The following is a 24,004-nucleotide window of genomic DNA, read 5'->3' as shown; positions in this document are numbered from 1 at the left end:
CTAACGGTACACTAGAGGATGTATTTATAAACAATTTGCAGATCCATCCGCCCTGCAACATTGCATCTATATTTGTTCTTTTTGAATGGAGGCAAAAACAATTGTTTTTAGCATACAGTATTTTCTCTCCAGGTTAAACATAATATCAAGAAAAATTGCAACGTTTCAGAATCTCCCAGGGCCCCTCTGTTAGGACACGCTGTCTGATGAATGAACACTGCGAGGTTCCGAAATGTTGCAATCTTTCTTGATATGCTGCGTGAACGTCAATAGGAGACAAGCTTTTAAAGCATAAGGTGTGCTGACAACATATCTTTTCTTATGTATTACAAGTAGCGCCATTTACCAGTTGTTTCAAGCACCCCATTTAAAGGGGAATACCTGTCTGGTGTGCGATGGAGATATATTTATGTTTTGAGAATCACTAATATGGCATATCCCTGTTTAAGAGTTTACAGTGTACACTCTCTTAAAGAGGGAATCCGGTTTAGATCCTGTTACGTTCAAAGAACACAAAAGAGCAAAACTAATGACACTGTAAAAAGATGTAAGATTATACACCAGGGAGCCGCTAAGGTATTATTCAGAATGTAATCCTTATGAACGCTTGGAGAAGCCTTTTACAGGAACATAAAAAGGCATACAATATTTACAACCTATGTAAATATATTGTACAGAGGTTAATAACAAGAGAACACCACAAGTCTACAGTATAATTGCACTATTTGACTCAACACGGTTCATTAGAATAATAAGTGAATATGTAATTGTACCATCATTTTTGTTTCATCATTAGCATACTAACACAGCATAATTAATCAGGGATGTATTTGCAGATATCTGTTTGTATTAATCAAGTCACAATGCTCATCAGCACTACAGAATAACCTCACTTTGAAAAGGATATTCTGGTTATTAATGTGAGGAGAGTACCTGTATAGTAAAAGAATGAACTAATTGAGCATAATGCTCTTGTACTTGAGAAAACCTTCACAAATTATCATACATTATAAATACCCAGGGAACATAATATATGGAGAAGCTGGTGCTAATAGTTTTACTGCTGATCGGGCAGGTACAATACGCTACATTTCTTTAACAGGCATAATATAGCATAACATGAACATTTCTGCACCATGATGACATAATAAACCTAATGCAAAGAGATCACATATAAGCAGGAAGTTGCGATAACGAGTGTTGCATCAGGCTTATATTTGCCACCTTCCACAAGTAGCAATAACCTCCAGTCTGTAATATGCACCTCCTTCTTGTGATCTTAAAAATGGGGTTACTGTTATGGGCACTGGGCAAACAGCACAGAGAAGAAGCTTCCGCATCACAGTATGGAGTACTTGTTGTGTATGCCAACAGGAGAGAACTGAAGGCCATGAAGGAAAGTGAAAATCCTGTCTCCTGTCGTTGTCAACAAGACACAGCATGCCTGCCAATACTTTCTTTGCATCATGAAAGAAAATGTCATTTGTGTGTGTTGAGGTGCTATACTAGTCCTTTCTGTGCTTTGGAAAAAGTCTGAAAATCAGATTTGGTAACAGTCAACAGGGATCACAAATATATTATCTGTAATATAAATGTAATATAATAATATATTTTATAATTATATTACATTTAAATTTGAACTGTAAAAAAAACTGTGAAAATAAGTTTTTTAGGTATTTCACTACTATAGAAGATCATAGCTGAACCTATTTTTGGGAAGATTCAACAAATATGTAATATTGGAATAACTAAAGCCCTTCTCCAGCCTTTTAAAAAAAAAAATTGTGGGTAAAGGGATAGAGCCTTGACGGTGTACATGCTGTCTATGCCTTCATGGTGGTGATTTCTCTACTCTCTGGTCCATCTAGCACCTATCTTCCTGTCTCCAGGGAGAGAAGGAAAACTCACATAGACAGCAACACAATCCTGGCACAGATTCAAAACCTTCCGTGCTCTACTAGAAAATGTGTTTTTATTGCTTCACATGCCCTTGTTGAGGAGTTTCTCCCGTCACTTCCTATTCTTTCTTAAGCTGGCCATACACCTTACAGTTTATCTGCAGATTTTCTGTGGTCAGATGGAAAAGGTGCAACAGATTCCTCCATCTACACTTAACTGTGTGGATGGAGTAATCTCCACCTGGGCCAATCTGTTGCACTTTTTCCATCTGACCACAGAAAATCTGCAGATAAATGTAAGGTGTATGGGCACCTTTACACCCATCAAGTAGATAGAAAGCGGGAAAATATACCCTTTACCATTAAAAAAAATCCTCAAAAAGTCTTGCCTAGAGTTTGCCTTTAAATAAAATGTACTGAACATTGTTTACGGAAATTACTGTAAACAAATGAGCAATATGAACATATTACATTGCTAATTTGTTCATTGTTTTCAATCTTTTGTATACTGAACAATAGAAGATATGTTCGGTTGTGTTTGTCCCACAATAAACAATCATTGGTATTGGTTTATCTGATTTTCTCTAAAACAAATGTCAACAGATATTTTCTTCAAGACGACAGCATCTTCTATGTATTTAGAAAAGAATATGTAATCATGTGGTTGTTTTTAATATAGTATTTCTTGCTGGTTTTACATTAGCTTAATAATTCTGCTGCAATTAGCCAAACATGCTGAGAACACATACAATTTTTTTTATCTTCAATGGCTCCACATGCAAACTCTGTAATGCTCTCAATATATCAGGAGACAAGTTTTCCTTCATTCTGCAGTCCGGATCTGAGTCGGTATGAGGAGCAACAGAAAACAATCACAGCACGTATCAGGACAACATGCAGCTGCTAAAATGCAGCTCCCCTTATTAATTATCTGTCATTTGCTTGATTGATAAATTATAGATTTCACACTTCATTAAACCAGTCCCTAAGATGGATATGTGCAGCATCAAAAACACAGCACCAGCTAAATTCTGGAAGACAGCAATCTTGAAATGTTTAATTTTACTTGTTTACTTTAATTGAAGCATTGATCTAATGAGATAATATCCTAGAACTTTAAAAGCAGTTTATGCTGTCTTTGCTAACTGGTACATGCACAGTGCAGCAGTACTGGCCTGTTACGGTGAATGTGCGGATGAATCGGGTGAGAAATTCCAACTGAGATATGGATAGTTTGGAGAGTCCCTGACCTGTCTCTTGCACATGTACGGTCACAGGCTCCTGCAGATACATCTATGAATCCAAATTCTCCACTGAACTGTATTTGGCTAATTTGTCCTCGGCAGAGTGGGGGAATTACGGGTCTATTCACACCAGAATGCATGCACTAACTTTGCAGCACATATTGTAACATGCTTTATGCGTGTCGTGCTGAATTCTTTTACTTTCCATTTCCTTTTTTTCAATTTTTTCAGCCCCTTGCATTATGCTGACATGTGTGGCTGATATAAATGTATAAGGAGATGACCACTAAAGAGAGTGGTCAATTTCCCCCTATTAATAGTGTCAAGTAAAAATTAGGTGTCCATAGAAACTTCTGAAGGGGGATTTAAGGTACTCAGTTAAAAGTACTAGTATGACATTAAAACAGAATTCCACCCAAGACCTACTGATATTTATCACTGGGTTTTTATGACTTCCCATAACTCGAGGTAGAAGGTTTTTTTCTTGCCCTGGTCCAGCCATGCAGCTTCTGCTCAGGTGACAGCATAGCTTCTTGGATTCCCTGCAGTGGATTTGCCATATATATATCTAAAGGTGCCCATACACCTAACAACCATTGCAAGACTTTTGTCTTGCGATGGCTGTAAGCTAATTAAAAGCTCGTACGATCTGCCCATCTTGGACTGGTAGATCGTACTTGCGATCATCGCAAGCTCACCCCCCCTGAGGGGCGGGCTTCCGATGACTGCAATGTGGGGCGGGCTTGCGATGACTGCAAACGGGCAGTGTGCGTATGCGCACACCGGCCCGTTCGGCAGTTGTCGAACAAGCAGGCCACTAACCCGCCGAAAATCGTACGATTCTCAGCGGGTTTTCAAGCCTGCTTGTTCGACGGAAGACGTGCGGCCGTACAGTAGAAACGTACGCACGCCTTCCATACACTTTGCGATTCTCGTCCGATAATCGTACAGTGTATGGGCACCTTAACCTTCCTGGTGGTATTCCCGAGTCTGGCTCGGGGTTAATTTTCAATGCTAGGAGTGGTAACCCCGAGCCAGACTCGGGCCTGCAGAGAAAAGTGACACTCACCTTGTCCCTGCGATGCCGCGGCGTCCTGTGCTGTACGCGGCCCGAAAACGAAACTAAAAGTCAGATGCCGGCATCTGACTTTTAGTTTCGTTTTCGGGCGTCACAGCCGGCGGGAAATTCAAAAGTGAAAAGTTTTATTATAATTTTGTATAATTATTTATTATATTATAATTTCTTATAATTATTTAAAATGTATTATATTATAATTTTTTTAATTTTGTGTTTAAAACTTTATCATACCTGGGATGTCTACTGGACTCTTGTTTGGACAGATTTAGGGGAGTTATTCCTAAGATTTACTAAGAATTGCAGGCCTACAATACATAACACCAAATTTCCATGAAAAACAATGTACCGCTTTTGGTACAAAATTCCTGACATAATCATACCGCCAGGGAGGTTAAGAAACCACTGGAGATTGGATGATATGGAAATTCTGAAGTGTATACTATTTTGCATAAAAAGGAAGATACGTATTACACCTTCTGCCATTGCTGTTGGGAAGCTGAAGTTCTTTAAAAAGATTGAATACTGTAGTCAAGAGTGTATCCCATGGCAAATTAGTTATACGGCCCTCTGTTTTAAAGCAGACACCCTCTTTTGTCACATCCTACTGTTACATTGCCTTCCTGCCTCTGCAATGTACCACTGACAACTCCCTAGCACCTGGATTGCTAACCAATTACCTGTTGCTAGAGAGTTGCCCCTTTGCTAGCTAGACCAGTAAAGTGTTGACCCCCTCACTGCTCTCTAGCTAGCGGGTGAGATGCAGCAGCCTTCTGGGCTACTTAAGGAGTGATTCCATTAGGATAATTAGAAGCTTCTCCTCCATAACTTTGCTGTTGGCTAGTTGTGGCCAGCAGCAGAACTGCCTGTGTGGTATGGACTTAAGAGTGGGAGGTTATGCACATAAGGCAATCAGACTTGGCTACATTGCACAAAACTATGTTTTCAGGCACTGGCAGCCCAAATGGGAAGTACGTATGCCATTCACAAAAGCACAGAGCACAGGAATGGACATCTGGGTAATATTTGTCTCACAGTTGAGAAAGCAGGTGGTGCAGGCAAATGACAAAGGAAGATGCAGAGCACCAACAATGAATTGTGTAATTGCCCTTTCGGCACATACAAGGGCACATCAGAAGATAAGGTAAATGTTTTTGCAGAAAAAACAGTTCACAAACATTTATTTAAACTTTGCTGTCCATCTTGTGTTCCATTTGAAGGTCAGTTGCAACTGCAAATTAGGTGATTATCAGCAAGAGGATAGATGGCTCTGTGGCATGGGATAAAAACTGCCATCGAAGTTAAGCCCTAAGGGCTCAGTCACACTAGATGCCTCGCATTGCGGCCGGCTCACTTTTTAGTGGAGTAGGAGTCTGAATGGCCCACCACGCCCCCTACCCCCCTAAAAAGTGAGCCGGCCGCAATGCGAGGCAGTGCGTTCCGGAAAATCGGGCCGGAACACACTGCATCTAGTGTGACTGAGCCCTAAGGCTTCATGAAGTGCCTGGGTATATGGGGATAATTGGCCATAACATCCTTCCAATACAACTAACTCTAATAAGCACATGGAGGGCGACAGTACAAACATCACTAAGCACCAACTTGGGCCTCTATATATCAAACTTTTATGGAAAAAAATAAGAATTCTATCCACATGATTTAAATAAGGCTGTGGTGGGAGAAAGTAATACTGCTTATTTAGTCTTTAGAAAATTGCTGTGGTGCAGACTATTACTGAAGATTGTTACGGATCACCATGAACAAAATTACATCAGACAGTCTCTCTTGTACCATCAGGAATGTTTACAGGGTTTACAAATTATTCTACAACATAGAGCTCTTTAATACAATGTTTGTTTTTTTCTTTTAAATGTCCAGAAACAACGTTTTTTTTAAAAATGAAAGAAGCCGATGTGCTAACTAGTATTGAACCTGTGCCTGGCTCAGTAAACAGGAAAATATCACACATTTGTATGAAAATTAATTACCTGGATCCGTTGCAGACATCAAAGAGCCAAAAAATAAACAGTCAGTGAAGTGAAAGTCGCCAGTCTGTATCTGTCCCAGATGCATCATGGCCATAACAAAGCCATACATTATCAACCTGTGAAAGAGAGACACACTCCATTCAGCACAGTTTTATAGGATTTACAATGACTCATCTTCTCTTCCTAAGCATCTTACAGTTACAATTCTTTCTAAACTAACATCACAACTTGTGAAATAGGCTGTGAACTGGAAGGTGGGTGATTTGGAGCTTGGGAACTGGAACCAGCAGCACACACAGTATTAGGTTTGTGGTGGCCTATACTTTCTTCCCCTATGGTAATACGAGCTTGGGATATGTGGTACACATGTTATCAGCATTCAGGGTTTAGGATCTTCTGACGACATAAAGATATGTTTAATCATTTTATTGTGGCTCATGTATTGTTTAAGGAATTAGGTTTTCTGTTCCCCATTCCCGCCTGCTGGTTATTCAACCCTATATCCACCAGAAACTGAGTAAATACAATTACTGGGGGTTTATATTGATGTCATACATTTTCTCTGATGGATTTCATGTTAATAAATACAATATTTTAACAGTAGTCACCTGTGGGTCTCCTGAGAAAACAGAATAACGTGAAATTCTGTGAAACGAGTCGAGTTGTGTCTCATTTACATTACAGTACCAGCATTCTACATACTGTATGTTGATTTATATGAACTGTATGTATCAGAATCACATATGAATACATTGACTGAGATGAAAGGAGCTGTTGTTATAATTGCTGGCCCAGCTTAAATGTGGGACTATCCCTTAGGATTTTATAATGTGCTCATTCTATTACACTCTTTTGATTTTAATAAAAATATTAAATTGAATAGATGTGTGTGTGTGTGTGTGTGTGTGGTACCATTAATGTCCGGTATAGTTTAGTTCTCTGCTTTTGGAAATATTTGAGAAATCAGATGTGGTACTGGCCCACCAGCATTAAGTAAAATGATAGAAAATGTACAAACATGGAACAGGCCTTAGAAAACAAAAAAAACCTGCAATGGAAGTGCTGACAGCATAATCCTAGACTAAAGAGGGAACTCCAGCTCTGCAAAAGTGATGATCCTGGACTTTGTGCAAATCTAGTTCGCCTGTGTTCACGAAAGCCCACTCAAAACTGTCACTGCCACCCAGCCCAATCTACTGCAAAGAGGCGCATTCCGTGACCTGCACCTATACATCACAAAAGGGTGGGCCATTCCCCCACTGCAATTACTGCCTGTGATTGGGCTAGGAGGGGGGAGTGGCGGTCACAGTTTTGATTGGACTTGGGCAAACTCATGTGAACTGGGTTAACACCAAGCCCAAGCAACTCCTGTTGCAATATCTAACTTCTGGGAAAGCTGCAAGTAATGACAAAGCAAGTTGTGGCCTAGAACATGAGCAAATTTTGTACATGCTTTTAATATGCACAAATCAATGACGTTCAATGGCTTCAGCCATCTCAGTATTTTAATCCAGTTCTATAAAAAAATTTGGGAAAAGGAGAAGGAGGAAGTATAATATAAGTCAAATTAAGTAAAATGCACTCTTCCCATTCCCAATACTTACAGTAGCTAAAAGAAAATGGTTATTCAATAGCTATAGCTACCCACAGGGTGCTAAAGATGAAGAATTTAAAACATATGGTTTGAAGAAAAATTAAAAATGAACAATATTCAGATTTATTCATGTATTAAAGGGAAAAACTGAGACAGGCAATCAGAACATTTGATGAGTTTTCCATATTATAAGGATGAAGGATTAACTAATAAGTTGAGAAATATCCTAAATTAGCTGGATGTAAAAAGGCTTATCACAAATCACAGATACAAAATCATAGTGTACACGGCACAATTTTACTAACTACACTTACACTTAGGGCCATCTGCCAACTCCCACACTATGGCCTCTATGTATTTCAGCTTTAGCAGCCAACTTTTGAGTAGGCTGTATGCCTTATGTGTGAATTATAGTGTATAGGTAAGGTGGCCATTCCCAAGAAAATGAAAAAGTAGAAGTAGAGTGGTAAAGTGCAGGCCTAGGTGTAATCAAACAATACTGGAAGGCACAAAGCATCAGAGGACACAGCTGCCCATGTGAACATTGGGACCAAAGGTAGTCTAAACATTAAATATGGTACTTCTACTTTATTTTTTCATCGGTTTTAGTGGTTTACTAATTAACATGTATAAGGATGTGCTTTATGTGTATGGTACCAGGAAGGTCACAAACATATGCTGATTTCAGGAAACGGTGCACAATCCCTTAATACCTACTGGACTCTTCACATTAATTATACTTAAAAGCTGGGCTATAAATGAAGTTCAATGCAAATATTGATTATTGGAGTTTAGTAATGTCACATGCTTCTGTCTGTTATAGAGGTCATTGAATTCCTATATTCGGTGTGATTTATCTACTCCTTAGTGCCTTGTCAATATAATCTATAAGGCTTCAAGTCAAATTTGCTAAACAGACTTCAAGATAACTGAGTTGAATTTTTATATAAGAATGTATAAGATAGATAGATAGATAGATAGATAGATAGATAGATAGATAGATAATAGATAGATGGATAGATAATAGATAGATGGATATATTTTAACTCTACCTTAGCACCAATTCAGACTGTTGTGGTGTAGAAACCCATCTCATTACTGAGCTCATTACCACGCTTGTTCCCACGATGCACACCTGTTGGTGCGATGCGGTTCCAAATGGCAACCAAATGCACCTGCGTTGAAGCACACTGCAATGCATGGTAACACACTACAGTGCAATGAAGAGGCCTGTGTTGCAAAAACGTTGCAAGTCTGATTTTAGTGTGGTCTAATGCATTGCAAACACATTCAAATGAATGGGCTGCTGTAAAGTCAGGCCAGGAACAGCAAACGGAGGCGCCTGTGTAGGGCCAACATGACAGGGTCTTGAAGAGGCTAACAGGGTTTAGATAGGGTTAAACTATTATCTTAAGGGATTTTGGGTGGTGTCACTTACCTGATTGGTCAGGGTCCCGGGAGGCGGAGGATAGGTGGCCCCTTGGGAAGGAAAGGTCAGTCTCGGTGGAGTCATCAGCGTGGAAGCAGCTTCCCACCCTCCCGCCCCATTGGTCATATTTGATTTGTTGCCTTGTGTTTCTCTTGTTTCTACTTTGTCTTTTTTTCTCTCTGTTTTACCATGTTGTCTTGTCACTGCAGCCGGGCAGGGTGGTAGGGTCCTTGAGGTGCAACATATTTGCTTGAGGTTTAAGTGACAGTGGGGAGCCGTCTTGCGGTCAGTTCGTTTGTTACAATTTGTTACAATGGTTACATTTGCTTTTGGCACTAAATGATAAAATGGCTGCTGTGGCCACTAAAAATCCAAGACCTGTGTCGTGTCATTCATTAATAGAGTTATTATTGAATTTAGTTGTTGGAGGTTATTTGACCAACAGGAGCCGTATACAATGCCCTTGTCATGCAATGCAGCAGGCCATAGCAGTGTGAATGGGCCCTTATTAGGGATGCACAGATACTTTTCGAGTACCAGTGCAGATACTTGGCATTTTCATGAGAACTACCAGGGTTGCACCGGTTGCAGCTGGGACCTGGCTCTGGCACTCCCCCCACTGTCCTGAAATCATTGGTCTGTATTGTTTTAGAAAAACTGTCACATGACAATAAACAAAAATGTATCAGTACTCGTACTTGTAAGTACTCGGCAAGTACCAGTACTCACACTCGCAAAACTGGTATCTGTGCATCCCTTTATTTATATTTATAAAAACAGAATCGTACATTAAACCAGAGATGTACAAATCCCAGGAGCTCCGTGTGCTCCTTACAAATGACAGCTGCCTCCTAATTTTTTTATTTTTCTCTAGTCTAGTCTTGGAGCTCAAAAGTATCGGTACATGTACTCGTACTTGTACTGAGTACTGTACTTGGTATCTGTGCAACCCTAGCCCTTATATTACACCTTTCCTCATGTTTCCTAGATCCTTAAAAACGTTTACTTAAATTTATATACTGATGTATATATTTACATATATACTGTCACATAATGTTGTAAAATATGAGGTTACATACTGATTTTTTTCAAGCTTAATGTGTTAGAGTAACCAAAACTTCCTAAGAAGTTAATTTGCAAACACTTTATGGTTACATGAACAGCAGTGCAGTTGTACAAGGATATTTCAAGTTCAGGGTAGTCCAGGAAGTTAACAGCATATTAGCTTAATAATCCATACAATGGAGCCTTGCTGCTGAATTTCCTGTGCAATAAACCCTTAAAGAGAGAAGGATTCTTAACAAAGAGCTAAATCTACTGATTAACTTCAGCCTTCTCTCTGCAAACACAAATCAGTAAAATTGCTGACAGCCTATTTCCCTACATTACAACTCCCAAAAGCTTATTAAATGTTTTCTTCACTTCTCTATACTTAAGCTATCTTTATTTATATGATATTAATTAACTAATTATGCGCAAAAGAAAATGTAATTTATTATGAACAGCTCACAATTTGGAGTGTGCATATATATTATTCTTGATTCTTAAAGAGTATGTTCGCTGAAATTTGTATTTTGGTTTTGGTTGATGTTGAAAAGTGAAACCAGCCAAAAATATGAGGTTCATTTATAAAAGCTATTTGCAGGGTGGATGCTGTTACCAGATGGTGCTGAAGAGCATAGGAATTTTCCATCTAGTAGTGCTAGTGCCGTGGACCTTTATAACTCTAATACAACTTTAATAAATAAACACCTATCTCTCCAGGGAACTCTGGTGGTGAGCATTTGAGTCTCTCTGTTGGATTTTTTTATGTTTATTTTAGATAATGCAGAAAGAAACTGAAGAAGAGAGAAGACCCTCTGGTAAGTGGGAACCTCTAAAACTATAAATTTGGTTGGAAAATATCCAGTAATAATGGTGGGGGATGTCAGTACTGGAGTCATCAACAGACAGAAGAAACCAGATGATGATTGACCTCACTGGGCTTCACTCGTCATTAAAATACCACTTTTGGATGCTCAACTCTACCCTTTTAAAACTAAAAGTGAAGTCCAGAATGTGCAAAAATAATAAAAGCAGCTCTGTCTGCAGTACTCACCTCATCTCTGTCGGAATACCCACCAAAAAAGTCCTCTTCGAGGTCCAGCACCATTCCTCTTCCAGGATAAATGGTGCCCATGAACATTTTCATACAAATGTTCAAGTAAAAAATCTCAACCGGACATTCGACATTGCCACCAAAGACTTGACAAATGTCATTTTAAATGTAATTTGGTTTTACTATTCAATTTTGGAAATATTTGGAGTTTCTCAGACGCAAAACCACACTGTTAGAATTTTGTTCAATAAAGACATTTTATTTTCATGCTTCTTCCATTTTCTTTCACTACTGTCAAATGGAATGGTCAATTTGACATAATTAAGGATTAGAAAATCGAACAAATGCTCCATATCAAATTATTTTAACCACAATTCTACCTGTGTATGGTCAGCTTAACAAACACACCACTCTGGGGGCACGTTATCACTCCTGCCTGGGCTCACAATACTTCTGGACAGGTATGTAATGTCCAAGAATAAGAACCACTGACCATTAGTAGGTGGTGAGGGGGGCGTGGGAGTAAAGTGAAGTTGGGAATTCATATACAGGTAACCCCCAATTTACGCCAGGGTTAGGTTCAAGAAGGAATGGTTGCAAATAGAAACCGATGTAAATTGAAACCTTGTATGAAATTGTAAGTCAATGGAAAGTGAGGGAGTTAGGTACCAGGCCTCTCTCAAAAATGACATAAGTGACATAATACACTATATTTAAAGCTAGTGTGGCTCTATGCGCCTCCATATTTCCAAATGAACTTCTGTGTGCCTCCATATCTCCAAGTGTACCTCCTGTGCTCCTCTGTATCTGCAAGTTAAACCCTGTGCTCCTCCATATCTCCAAGTTTACCCTGTGCTCCTCCATATCACTAAGTTTAATCCTGTGCTCCTCCATATCTCCAAGTTTAAACCTGTGCTACTCCATATCTCCAAGTTTACCCTGTGTTCCTCCATATCTCCAAGTGTACCTCGGTGCTCCTGTGTATGTCCAAGTGTACCCCTATGCTCTCCTGTAGCTTAAAGTGTATGCCTGTGCCTTCAACATGTCTCTATGTGCCTGTGTACATCTCCATGTGTATCCCTGTGCCACCAGCGCATCTCCATGTGTGCACCACCATACCTCCAATTGTCCCCCTGTAGGTGTCCACAGTTCTTTGAGCCCCTTCCTGAGCCACAATCCTCCACCTGTGCCCCGATCTAGCTGCCAGAGACTCTGCACAGTACTGTTCTGTTTTATTATAGCCACCTGCTGTTGTACTGTATAGCGTTCCCCTGCATATCCTTAAGGATACACTAGGTGGAGCTGTTGTTTCAATGGTGGTCACATGACTGGCTGAAAAGGGCTCTATTTTGAATCGGCGCAAATGGAACCAGCGCAAAACGAGGGCTATCTGTATATTTTCAACACAGGTGCAGTGCAAAATCAATAATGATGCACAAAGATCATTAATCCATGACAGCCATTTATATTTTAGCATACTGTTGATGTATTAATGGTAATTGATTTGGATAAGTGCCTTTGTGCTTTACCTACTAAATAAGGCAAGATGTACTATATATTTAAAATGTTCAGATTTTTAATATAAGAGGCCAAAATGCACAGTTATTCCTTTAAAAGCTCTTCCAGCTCTCATATTAAGCTGGTATTGTTAGACTGGATACAGGACAATCAATCACTCAAGTTTAATAAGCCCAGACCAAAAACTTAATGAGCTTAAACTCTCAGTAAGGCACCTTGGTGAAGAGTTATGTGGCTATAAAGTTGTACAAAGGTGTACCAAAATAACGTACAGTGGAAATAACTGCTTTGTTTTTCATGTGTATATTACTTTCTAAACAATTATACTTTAAGCTAAATTTTTCAATGAATGCATATTGCATGTGTCATGTTATTTCTTCCTTTTTACCTTCACATGCATAACACCATTTTGTGGACCAGACTTACTTAATCCACCTCTTCTCGAACACACCAAGCTATCCAAGATCTTGCATTACATATTTTATTTATAAAGGTGCCACTATTACTAGAAAGGATGAGATCTAAGAATTAACTTCGGTCCACAGGTCCTGCATTGTATGTGATGACGTTGGTGAGGGACACATGCGGAGAAAAGGAGCTTTTTTGGGTTACTGGTTGTCACTGCCTGAACCAGTGGGGAGGCAGGCTGTGGGATCATGGAATAAGGCAAATATTCCACATTACTAGAGCCCACTTAGACTAAACAAGCATTACATTCTACATATCTGGGGAGGGGGATTCATTGCTGAACAGCAAGTATGCAAATCTCAAGTTCTGACTTTATTTGCTCCATACTTGTAGGTCAGTGAGTTAGAAAATATTAGAGACGGTGGATTAGCATACCGGTCAGGCAAATGGCCCTTTCAGAAAAAGGTTGACAGTGACATTCTCTTTTAATCATTACATGAAACTTACTGATATAAAGTGATATTAAATATGAAATGATATAATACACACACTTTTATATGTATATATTTCTTTCAAGAGGATCACTTTTTATTAATAATATTAAATAGTTACAACTTATTTGTACTATTGAGAAGACTTCACTTTTTCACGTTTTGACTTGGTATATTCAGTTCCAGACCTCTGCCATATTCAATAAAGATCTGTTATACCAAAATTATTTCTTGAGTGCAGTAACCCATAGGAACAAATCACAATCTATGTTATACTTGTCTGAGAGTGAAGTCTCACTGGTTGCTATGGGTTACTGCATTCAAGAGGTCACATAAAAGAATAAGAACTCTTCATTGCATAAGACCAATGAAGCAACAGTAAGCACCCCTTCACACGAGTAACAGCCAGCCCATACAGATCCGTGCTGCGTGCACGGCCATATCGGGATGCTCCCGGGAAGGACATGTGCTGTGTGAGATTACACGCAGCAGCCTGCTCTTCTCTATGGGAGTACGCTGTCGTACGCCGCCGTACGCTCACCCGAACTTCGCGTCCGTACTCGTACCTAGAAAGGATAGATCATGTCTGCGTCCAAGCAGGGACACGGACGTGCACTTTGGGTGAGCGTACGGCGACGTACGGCATCGTACTCCCATAGAGAAGAACAGACTGCTGCGTGTAACAACACACAGCACCTGTCCTTCCCGGGAGCGGCCCGATACGGCCGTGCACGCAGCACGGGCTGGCTGTTACTCGAGTGAATGAGGGCTAAACAGCAACCATAGATATGCAGCATTATAGTAAACCAGTAAAAAGAGCAAGGCTTAACTGCAAAGTGCTTTAATCCACAGCAGACTTACATTTACTGAAGCCAGATGACTGCAAGCATAATTCTGACTGCATGCTATGGGTTTCTCACAGTGTGTATTAGAAGCTGCAAATGAAGCCCACTTCATTTACTGGATGGAGGTTATCCAGCATCATCTAGCCTTTTTCTACCCAATCTTACAGTCCCTGGCCTGCTACTTTCACCCACTTGATTACATTTTTTGAGATCCAAAGTAATCCTCCTCCTTAACTCAGAAAGTTGGTATTTGCATTGGAACTTCTTCCAGGTGCGGCAGTGCAGTGAACAGGCAAGAGTTGACCTGCAGCTATTATCTGGCAGCCTGTGGCAACTAATATGACAGGACTTCTTTAAACTGCTCCACTAGTTTCCTAGTCACCACGCAGTAAAGGAAAGAGACACACTAATGGTGGACATACACGTATTGATTTATGATCAATCTAGGTACAAGAGATTGCAAACAATCGATTGACTATCAGTCTATGATAAAAAATTTGACATTGTTCGCGGATTTGCTGAAAATATTGACTAGAAATATGAATAATGAATAAATGCATACAATCTTTTAAAACGATAATTTAATTAATCCGTATTATGATACATTCTCCGGCATACACACAAATATTTATTTGAGCAATCAGAAGCAAGCAACAAAATTCCCCCACAGCCGATGGAAAAGGGTCAGAGTCAGAATTAATCAAGGGTTTCTCTAAATCAATCATATGGGTCTCAAGCTCATGATTTTTTTATCCAATTTGATCAGTTTAATCTGGTGAAAGAATGTAGCAATTCTTTGCCAACAAACAATTCATTCCCACACAGCTACCACCTTTTGTATCACTTGCCCCTCCCTTTTAGATTGTCAGCTCTCACGGGCAGGGCCCTCCTAGCTATCTTGTCTTGATTTGTATTGTAACTGTAATGTCCTGCTTATAGTGTAAAGCGCTGCTCAAACTGTTGGTGCTATATAAATCCTAAATAGTAATACAAATAATAATAATAATTATTATTATTATTATTAGTCTTACATGTAAGTTGTTATTTTATACAATTTAGCTGTATGTGAATGGTTTAGGTTTGATAAAGGTTAACATACCTTTATCAAATGATGACCGAGGGAAGCACAAGCTCAGTAATTGCTGCAGTGCTGACATTGTATGCTTGGCGTTTTCTAGTTTCATTTTATGGCTGAGAAATAGTTTACTGTGCTGATCTAAGCCATTATCAAAGGAAGACTAAAGATGGTTTTCCCATCTTATAGCTGCTCTAATAATCTCTCCTAGCTTAATCTCTGTCCTTTTTAGTAAAAGTAGAACTCTGCATCTTTATTTTGCATACTGTAACTTTTCTGTTAGCAAAGCACTGTCATTCTCATTATGATAGCATCAATTGATGCCTCGCTCTTAAAGGGTTCCTCCAACTAATACAAACTATCCACAGCTTTTTCTCAATGTATAATAACAAAGATCGTCACACAGCTCCTCAATCGACAATTGCAACTTTACATATCACTCTCACTGCCATTAGGTGACAACGCAGATGTAAAAGAGCATAGCAGCTTGAACACCATGACATCCGAATTTAAGAGGGTAATTCACTAAGCTGCGTAGATCCAGAGTGTTCTGGTGAATATATGGAATATCTCCGAGTGACTTTAGGCCTTGTTCACACCAAATTTGCAGTGGGTTGTGCCGTTTTTTTGCGTTTTTCGTTCCGGGCCGTTTTTGGTTGAAAAAATTTTTTTTTCTTTTTTTTTTTTTTAGTTTAACATGGGCTTTCAGTGAGTTCCAGGCATTTGCATGCGTTTTTGATGCGTTTGCAGATCCAGAGCAGGTAAAATAGGGCCTGCTGCAGTTTTTTCACCTGCTCTGGACCTGCTCTGGAACTGCACGCTGTGATGAGAACTGGAGCAAAAAATACAATTGGAATACATTGGACGCAGTTTTGATCCGGTCTGCAACTGCTCTGCTCTGCACCTGCTCCGCGCTTGGTGTGAACAAGGCCTTAAAAATGAAGATGCCAATCAGGCAGGTAGGATCATCCCTGAGGAGAAGTTATTTCCTTGATCTGTGATTGGCTGATTGTTTTTGACAGTTATCTAAACTAAAATACAAGTAGCATTTTAGGCATCCCTTGCACTATAAATGTAATTTGTTTGAGAGATACGACCTGAGGGTTAATCACTACTAATAAGGCACAGCGACTTTCCTCATTACAACACAGAAAGTCCACCAGCTGATTATAACAAACCCATACCCTCATTGAAGGAATCAGTTTAGAAAGGACATGCTGGAGCAAACTGTTATTTCTTCAGAAAAGAAACAGATAGAAAACTGCAATAAAGTTTGGTAATATCCTTGCAATGTACACTGATCACCCAGAGGGGATTTTCTCAACAAAAGCTTTCAGTGGAGCTAGCCATAGCAACTAATCATTTTCAATCTAACTACACAAGCTGCAGTCTGATTACCCATTTTTATTGCTTTCTGAAACTTGTTAAATAACCCTGAAATGTTTAATAAAGTATGACATTTTAAAGATACCATACTGCGTAGTATACCTGACAGCTGGCACAGCAACACACAGTTCCATATTGCTAAACAGCAGGAAGCATGTACTCATGCAGCAAGTTATTTCCCAAACTGTACAGCCTTTCATCACGCCACTCTTTATATTTACTCCCCCTAAGCCAATGTCTTTCAGAAGAAAACTGTTCCATATCTCACAGCCTGGTAATTGACTGTCTTTTTTTTAGTACAATTTGTTACTCTGTTGGTGGCCTGTGTAACAGAGCTAAGACCTTGAAGATCCCTCTCACACTCTGATGCAGCAGATCTAATCTGCCTGCTTGATCTGTTCTCCTTTACCACATTGTTAAAGTAGCAGAGAAAATTCCTGCCATTGAAGATATGCTCACTATTTGAATAAATAACTAACTGCCAAAATAATAGAAGTGAGGCATTAGTATTAAAAGTCATCTTTTAAAATGACTGTCCTGGTGTCAGGTATAGGGCTAAGCTTCAGGCAAACAGATTCACTATTTTGTTTGTTTTGGATAGAGTAGGGGAAGGTTAAAACCCCTATAAGGTAGAGCGCATGCGCGAGCTTGACCAAGATGGCCGCACACTAACCAGCTCCGCGCCTGACCGGGAGAATAACTGACATTTACGGCTGATCACCGGACTCGCTCTCGCTCTAAACACTGATTCCTAGCCTCGGGCTCCCGACGCCGATCGGTACATACCGAGATGTCGCAAACCAGAAGTAGGGGCGGTAAGATGAATCAACCAACCCTCCATGAGGCCTTGGGCCGCGCGGCTCACAAACTGGCCCCAGCGCCAGCAATACTACAGGCAGAGGACTCTAACTCCTCAGTGGAGCCCCAAGACCCACAGGGAGATAGCTTGCAAACGGCTCCGTCGGACCCTGAGTTGACACCGTCCCTGATGGCCCAATTTGAGGTAACCCTGCACAAGGCACTGGATAAGGTCTCAAAGCAGATCACCTCTCAGCTCATTAGGGAAATCAGGGATGTGGGCAAACGAACCTCCACATTGGAATCCCGCTGCAATGATATCACTACCATCATTGAGGGTCATGAGGAAGACTTGGAAAAGCTTCGCTCCTTGAACTTAACTCTTCTCACACAACTGGAAGACACTGAGAACCGGGATCGCAGATCTAATCTGCGCATCAGGGGGGTCCCCGAGACGGTGTTAGATCTCCAATCCACCGTGACTGCACTATTTCAGGAACTGGCTCCTGATATCCCCATAGACAGAATGGAATTCGACAGGATCCACAGGGCCTTGACGAGACGTACGCCTGATGGTCCCCCGAGGGACATTATTGTGCGTCTCCACTACTATCGCACCAAGGAGCGTTTACTCCAAGCGGCTAGGGAAGCAGGACCCCTGCACTTCCAAGGATACTCGTATCTAGTCTATACAGACCTTTCACCAGCCACAATTGCACGCCGACGGGAATTTAAACCCCTGCTGCAAGTTCTACAAGCCAAGAAGATACGGTACCGCTGGGGCTTTCCCTTTAAGCTACAATTTTTTTATGATGGCCATTCCCACACCTTTATCACCGTGGATGAAATGAGGGCATGCCTTGATTCTCTACATCTACTGGGTCGCACGGATGTAGCCCCTGCCGACGATGAACCTAAGATGCCACGACTGTCACCTGGCAGAGACCGCCCGTCAGGCTCTCCGAAAGCGCTACGGATGACACGACAACTCCCGTCCACCGTAGGCTCAAATGGATGATCTTATAACGCGGTTCCTGTTTTCCTTCTTTTTCCTCTTTTCACACCCCACTTGGAGAAGTTATGCCTCGCCCCAAGGGCCAATGTTGAGGTACGCTGAGTCTCCGCGAAGTGACAGTTGCCAGGTTGGCGGGTTGGGACTCTGGAGAAACCCATACCCGCCCTGAAGATTTTGGAACTGTTCGAACTGTTCTAATGTGTATTTTCTTTTTACTTTGATTATTTCTTATATAACCGGTTAATGATAGCACGCACACCATAAACATCTTACCCTATTGGTTATAGTGACAACCATACCACTTTTACCGACATAAAGCAACCCTTAGAGCCATACACGATGTCCACATTGTAGCACTGTTTCCGGTTTATTTTGCTTTCACTGATCAATGCAGACCTGAAAATACTTACTAAAATTCTAACCCTTCGCCTCAGATCCCCTCTCTTGGGCCTGTGAGTCATACCATCCTCCCTCCTTTGATATGGAATCCCTGACTCTCTGACGGCACAATAATGGAGGCTTAAAACATTTGATCCTTTCCTCGACCGTCCCTTTTTCCTTCCTGAAACCAGTTGCTCCATACTCAGCCCCTGAACCTTAATTTCAAAGTTTTTATTTTATTATTTTACCACAATGTTTGTTATACTTTCAATGTATATATGCAGTCCTCAAGGACTAAGCTACTTGATGATACCACCATACTATAGAAACCTGAGTTTGTATGTTTTATTTGATTCTACACTGGATCTCACACTGAATGTGCAAGTGTGATCATTCTTATCTGCATTTAAAACAAATAAAAAACCTTTTGAAAGAAAAAAAAACCCCTATAAGGTGAACTAGGAAAAAAAATTCTGCCCCACAATAGGACAAAATTCTGAAACTGAACCATATTATGCTACAAGTTATTAACCCAACGGTCCCTGTTAAACTCAAGGTTATATACCCCAAGACTTTATTGTATTAGCAAAGTAATATCATGTAATGTCCTATAGTCCAGTTATTGCATTGTAAACCAAGATGCACTGATGTTGTGTTATTTTTGACAACATTTATTGAGACATTGGAAAACTGAGAAAACATTACAAAAAAGATGCCTATAAGATGTTTTGTCTATGTCATGCTGGGGAGATTTTCCTTGACTTCCATTCTTTAAGATGCAGGAAGAAGTAAGAGGTAATCTCCCAAAAAAGAATATAATTCCTATCTTAGGTGATTGTCATGAGAACATCTGCCCCACCAGAAGACTTACTGTATTTTCATGACAACTCTAAGACCCTACGGGTTTTTAAGACAGGAATGCCAGATGACAGCCGTTGTCTACATGGAAGTAAATAACAGGGTGACATTGGCTAAATTTGTAAGCGACAGTCTGCATGTATATGATATGATATGGCCAGCCGCTTACAGATGCGGCAGCTATCACCTTGTCATTTACTTCAATGTGTACAGTGGCCGCATCTGAACGGGCTCACCAGGGATTCCTGGCACAGATGAATAGTACCTGACATTCTAATTTTCTCATGCTGTCTCAGTGAGAAATAGAGGGGTGATTCTGCCCAGCAAGGACAGAAATCACAAATTAAAACTTGGCAGAGGGTCTAACACTTCCCCACTTTATCACAAAACAGATAAATTGCTTTACGTGAATTGAACTAGTTTAGCTGCAAAATGTTTTGTAAATCTGTTCAAGCAGTCTTGTGATACAGGTTCCCCTTTCCATACAAAAACAACAGGAAGATGATTTTCTAGCTCAGCTTTATAAGTTCCTGGTTACCTACCTGCTTATAAGCCAAAACATTAACAGTGATGGGATGCTGATTCACTTTTGAATGCAAGAGGCAGATGGGCGACACCAGAAGTCACAAAGCTGAAACAGGAATAAGGGGTGTCACCTGAATATCTGTGCAGTGTAGCAGAGGTGTGGGAATCACTAGACTGAATGATTTACAAATATTTTGGCAAAGTTTATATATGTGTATATATTATGGATGCACTGATACCATTTTTTCAAGACCGAGCACAAGTACCAATACTTTTCTTCAAGTATTCATCAATACCAATACCTTTTTTTTAGTGTCATGTGACAGTTTTTCTAAAATAATACAGACTAATGATTTTAAGACAGCAGTGTGACCGCTGTGACTCTGGCAGGTCTGCCACTGACTCCAAGCTGTAGACGGATTACAAATCCCAGCAATACATTAAACAACAATGCAGAATACCACCAGCTGTAGAAGACTACAAATCTCAGCAATACATTATACTACAATGCTGAATAATATGAAGCTAGATACTCTGTGTTGCTCACCAGGTTCTCAGCAGTCCATGCAGGATCTCACCAGGGCTGTGTGCAGTCTCACCAGGGCTGTGTGCAGTGTCTCAAAAGGCTGTGCAGGGTCTCGCAGGTGCAGGTGGGTGTGGGCGGTGGGAAAGAGGAGGAGATGTGCCGCCGGCGCTGTAAACAGCAACCCCAAGGTCCCCAGAAGACTACTGCGAGGTCCCCAGCAAGCATAAGACCTTACAGCAGCCGTATGTATTTAAAAATTTAAAGCGCCGGTATCGGCAATTAGTATCGGGGCATTTCCATGAGTATGCCTAAAAATGTCCAGTATCGGCATATCCCTATGGTATATGTAACACCTAGCTTTCTCAGCTACACATGATGAGGGGGCTCCAGGAGTTGTGTCTATTATGGATAAAACAAAGTTGTTTTTTTGTCAGAATCTTAAAGAAGGTTCTAAAGTCACAGCATATACTATCCCGTTATAAAATCAGCATAGTAACAGAAATACATGCTGGAGTTGTTTTTGATAATGTAATCAAAGTTTATTTGAAAAAAATCCCTTTTATGTAGAGAGTGCTGCCTTCTGTCTGCTCATCACTTTCACCAACTTCCTGGATTCCCAGTGTGCTTTGCATGTCTTTCCCAATTGTTTGATGTGATGCAGTCTTGATTTCTCAAGACTACCTAGCCCATAATGCATTTCTTCCAGCAAGCTATGATAATGTTACATTGTTCAGATGTTGAGTTGTAGTTCAGAAAGCAGGATCTATGAGAGTTGTGACACAAGTGAAGGAAGTGCACATTCACAGAAGTGAGAGAAATTGTGTCAGTTGTGACGATTCCCCTCGGGGCCAGGCCGCCTCTGCCCTGCCGGCTTCTGTGACGGCCGCTCCGCGTTCCACGGTGGAACCCGGAAGCCGCTCGACTTCCTGATTGAGAGGCGAGCGGCTTGCGCTCCACGGTGGAACGCGGAAGTCGCTCGTTCCGGCCGGCGGCTCCTCCCACATCCTTGGGCTATTTAAAGCCCCAGCTGAGGCAGCGTGGCGTTCTACAATTGTAGTCAGAACGCCTGCTGCCTCCTGAACCAAGCCTGTCTGGACACCATACTCCAAGTGATGGATCACCATTCACCTGGACTTAAACCCTGTTGAAAAGCTGCTCTGCACCAGCTCCAACCGCAAGTATCGCTCCAGTTGGAGCCTAATACAGACTGTCAGCTCTACTATATCCCTGCTTCCAGGCTGGGCGTATACACTTGTTGCATAGTATTGGGAATACCTGCTCGCTTAACTATACATGAGTAGAACCTTACTACATTAACGATATGCTAGTTCACCTTTGACTTTTATATTACTACTTATGGGATGCTATGAGTAAATAGCCCTACTTATATTTCTGTTACTACCGGCTGTGATGCAAGAGTCTCAAACTCCCCTTTAAGACTGGGAGTGACGCCTGAAACTCAAGCCTGAGAAGCCAATTGTTCACACCGCCAGTAAATCCCCTCCGCAGTTGCGTTCCACTCCGAACACATACAGTAGACGTGACATCAGTGAACTGAAGAAGTACATCCTATGGACATCTTCAAAAGGTAACTTTACAAACTTCTAGACCAAAAAGGTTTTTAGGAGTGAGATATAACTTATGGTAATTCAATATGGAAATGCACATCTATTTTAAGTTGTTGACCCTAGATAACCTTAAATAAGTCCCGTGCTGGGTCCTGAAGCTTTATACAGCTTTAGCTCAGATAAAGTCTCCATTCCTATGTTCACATCTTACCTGGGGGTACAAGCAGGATGCTACAAGTGATCTGGGTGGCTTATTAGCCAACACATGCATTAAGAGGCAATAAAAATCAGTGACTAAATTCAAAATATTGTCATGATATGCAGAATGATGTCATTCTTGCAGATGCAACATTTCTATATAGCAACCTGCAAGCACTGCCGTACCATAGCAATGGGCAGGGAAATGTTACATGTGGAGAGTAGTACTACTAAACAACTGTTTATAAGGATGTCGGAAAAATGAATGCTTTAAGCAGTTTGAGGTGACCTTGCTTATTCTTTCAAACTACTGTGGCGACTGCGGGGACTGTGTGTCCTGTATAACATCGCCTGTGACACACCCACTTCCACTTTAGCATCTTTTGTCCTCTATCTACCTTTTATTACTAATGTTAGTTAAGTGTGGAAAAGCTATAAACTTGACATTCTGGAAGGTAGATCCTATTGATTTCATTGTGCATGAAAAATGCAAACACCATTTCTAAAAGAAAAAAAATGCAAAAACTTTTTAGTGCCCCCAAGTAAGAAAACAGCACAGTCTAACGCAGTCTGAAAGTTGCGAAATGAGAGGGAGGCCTACAGATGTGACTGATGACTCAAATCCCACAATTACTCAGGCAAATGAGCCAGAAATAGTGTCAAATATGCGGTGTCCAAAATGCGCTAGCAGAGAATAAGTTATTTTCTCAGCAATCTGCTGCACAGAACCAGGACCTTAAATCAAGGCCTAGTAAATAAAGGCTCCAAATCAGTTGGAGGATATGACATATCCTTTACAATTAGCACTACAAAACACAAAACCTCATTATAAAATCCGACAGAATAGAAGTGCTGCAATAGAACACATTAATAATAATTAAAATAAATATTTAATAAGGCAGCTTGTAAACTATTAAAAAAGATATCCAATTTTAAAGCCCAATTAAGGAACATGATTTTTTTTTTGGGAATGTGTTCTTGATTAATACAGTAGGAAGCTGCCCTATTCTGGTAGCACACTGGAGAGGCAGACCACTGCTCTCACACAGAGCACATCGGCCTTGGTCTTTTGGTCTTTAGCTGTCT

General features: G+C 40.6%; 1 protein-coding gene across 1 annotated transcript in view; it reads right to left on the bottom strand.

The window, feature by feature from the left end:
• Window positions 1-24,004, bottom strand: part of LOC108785365 (sodium/hydrogen exchanger 9-like) — a 109,008-nt gene that overhangs the window by 3,755 nt on the left and 81,249 nt on the right. The window contains exon 5 of the mRNA XM_018554420.1: window positions 6,206-6,321. Coding sequence (XP_018409922.1) covers window positions 6,206-6,321 — 116 coding nt within the window. The remainder of the gene's footprint in view (window positions 1-6,205; window positions 6,322-24,004) is intronic.

Source organism: Nanorana parkeri, unplaced genomic scaffold, assembly GCF_000935625.1.
Source record: "Nanorana parkeri isolate BGI_ZX_2015 unplaced genomic scaffold, ASM93562v1 scaffold157, whole genome shotgun sequence".
Taxonomy (NCBI): Eukaryota; Metazoa; Chordata; class Amphibia; order Anura; family Dicroglossidae; genus Nanorana; species Nanorana parkeri.
This window is presented reverse-complemented; position numbering and strand designations above follow the sequence as displayed.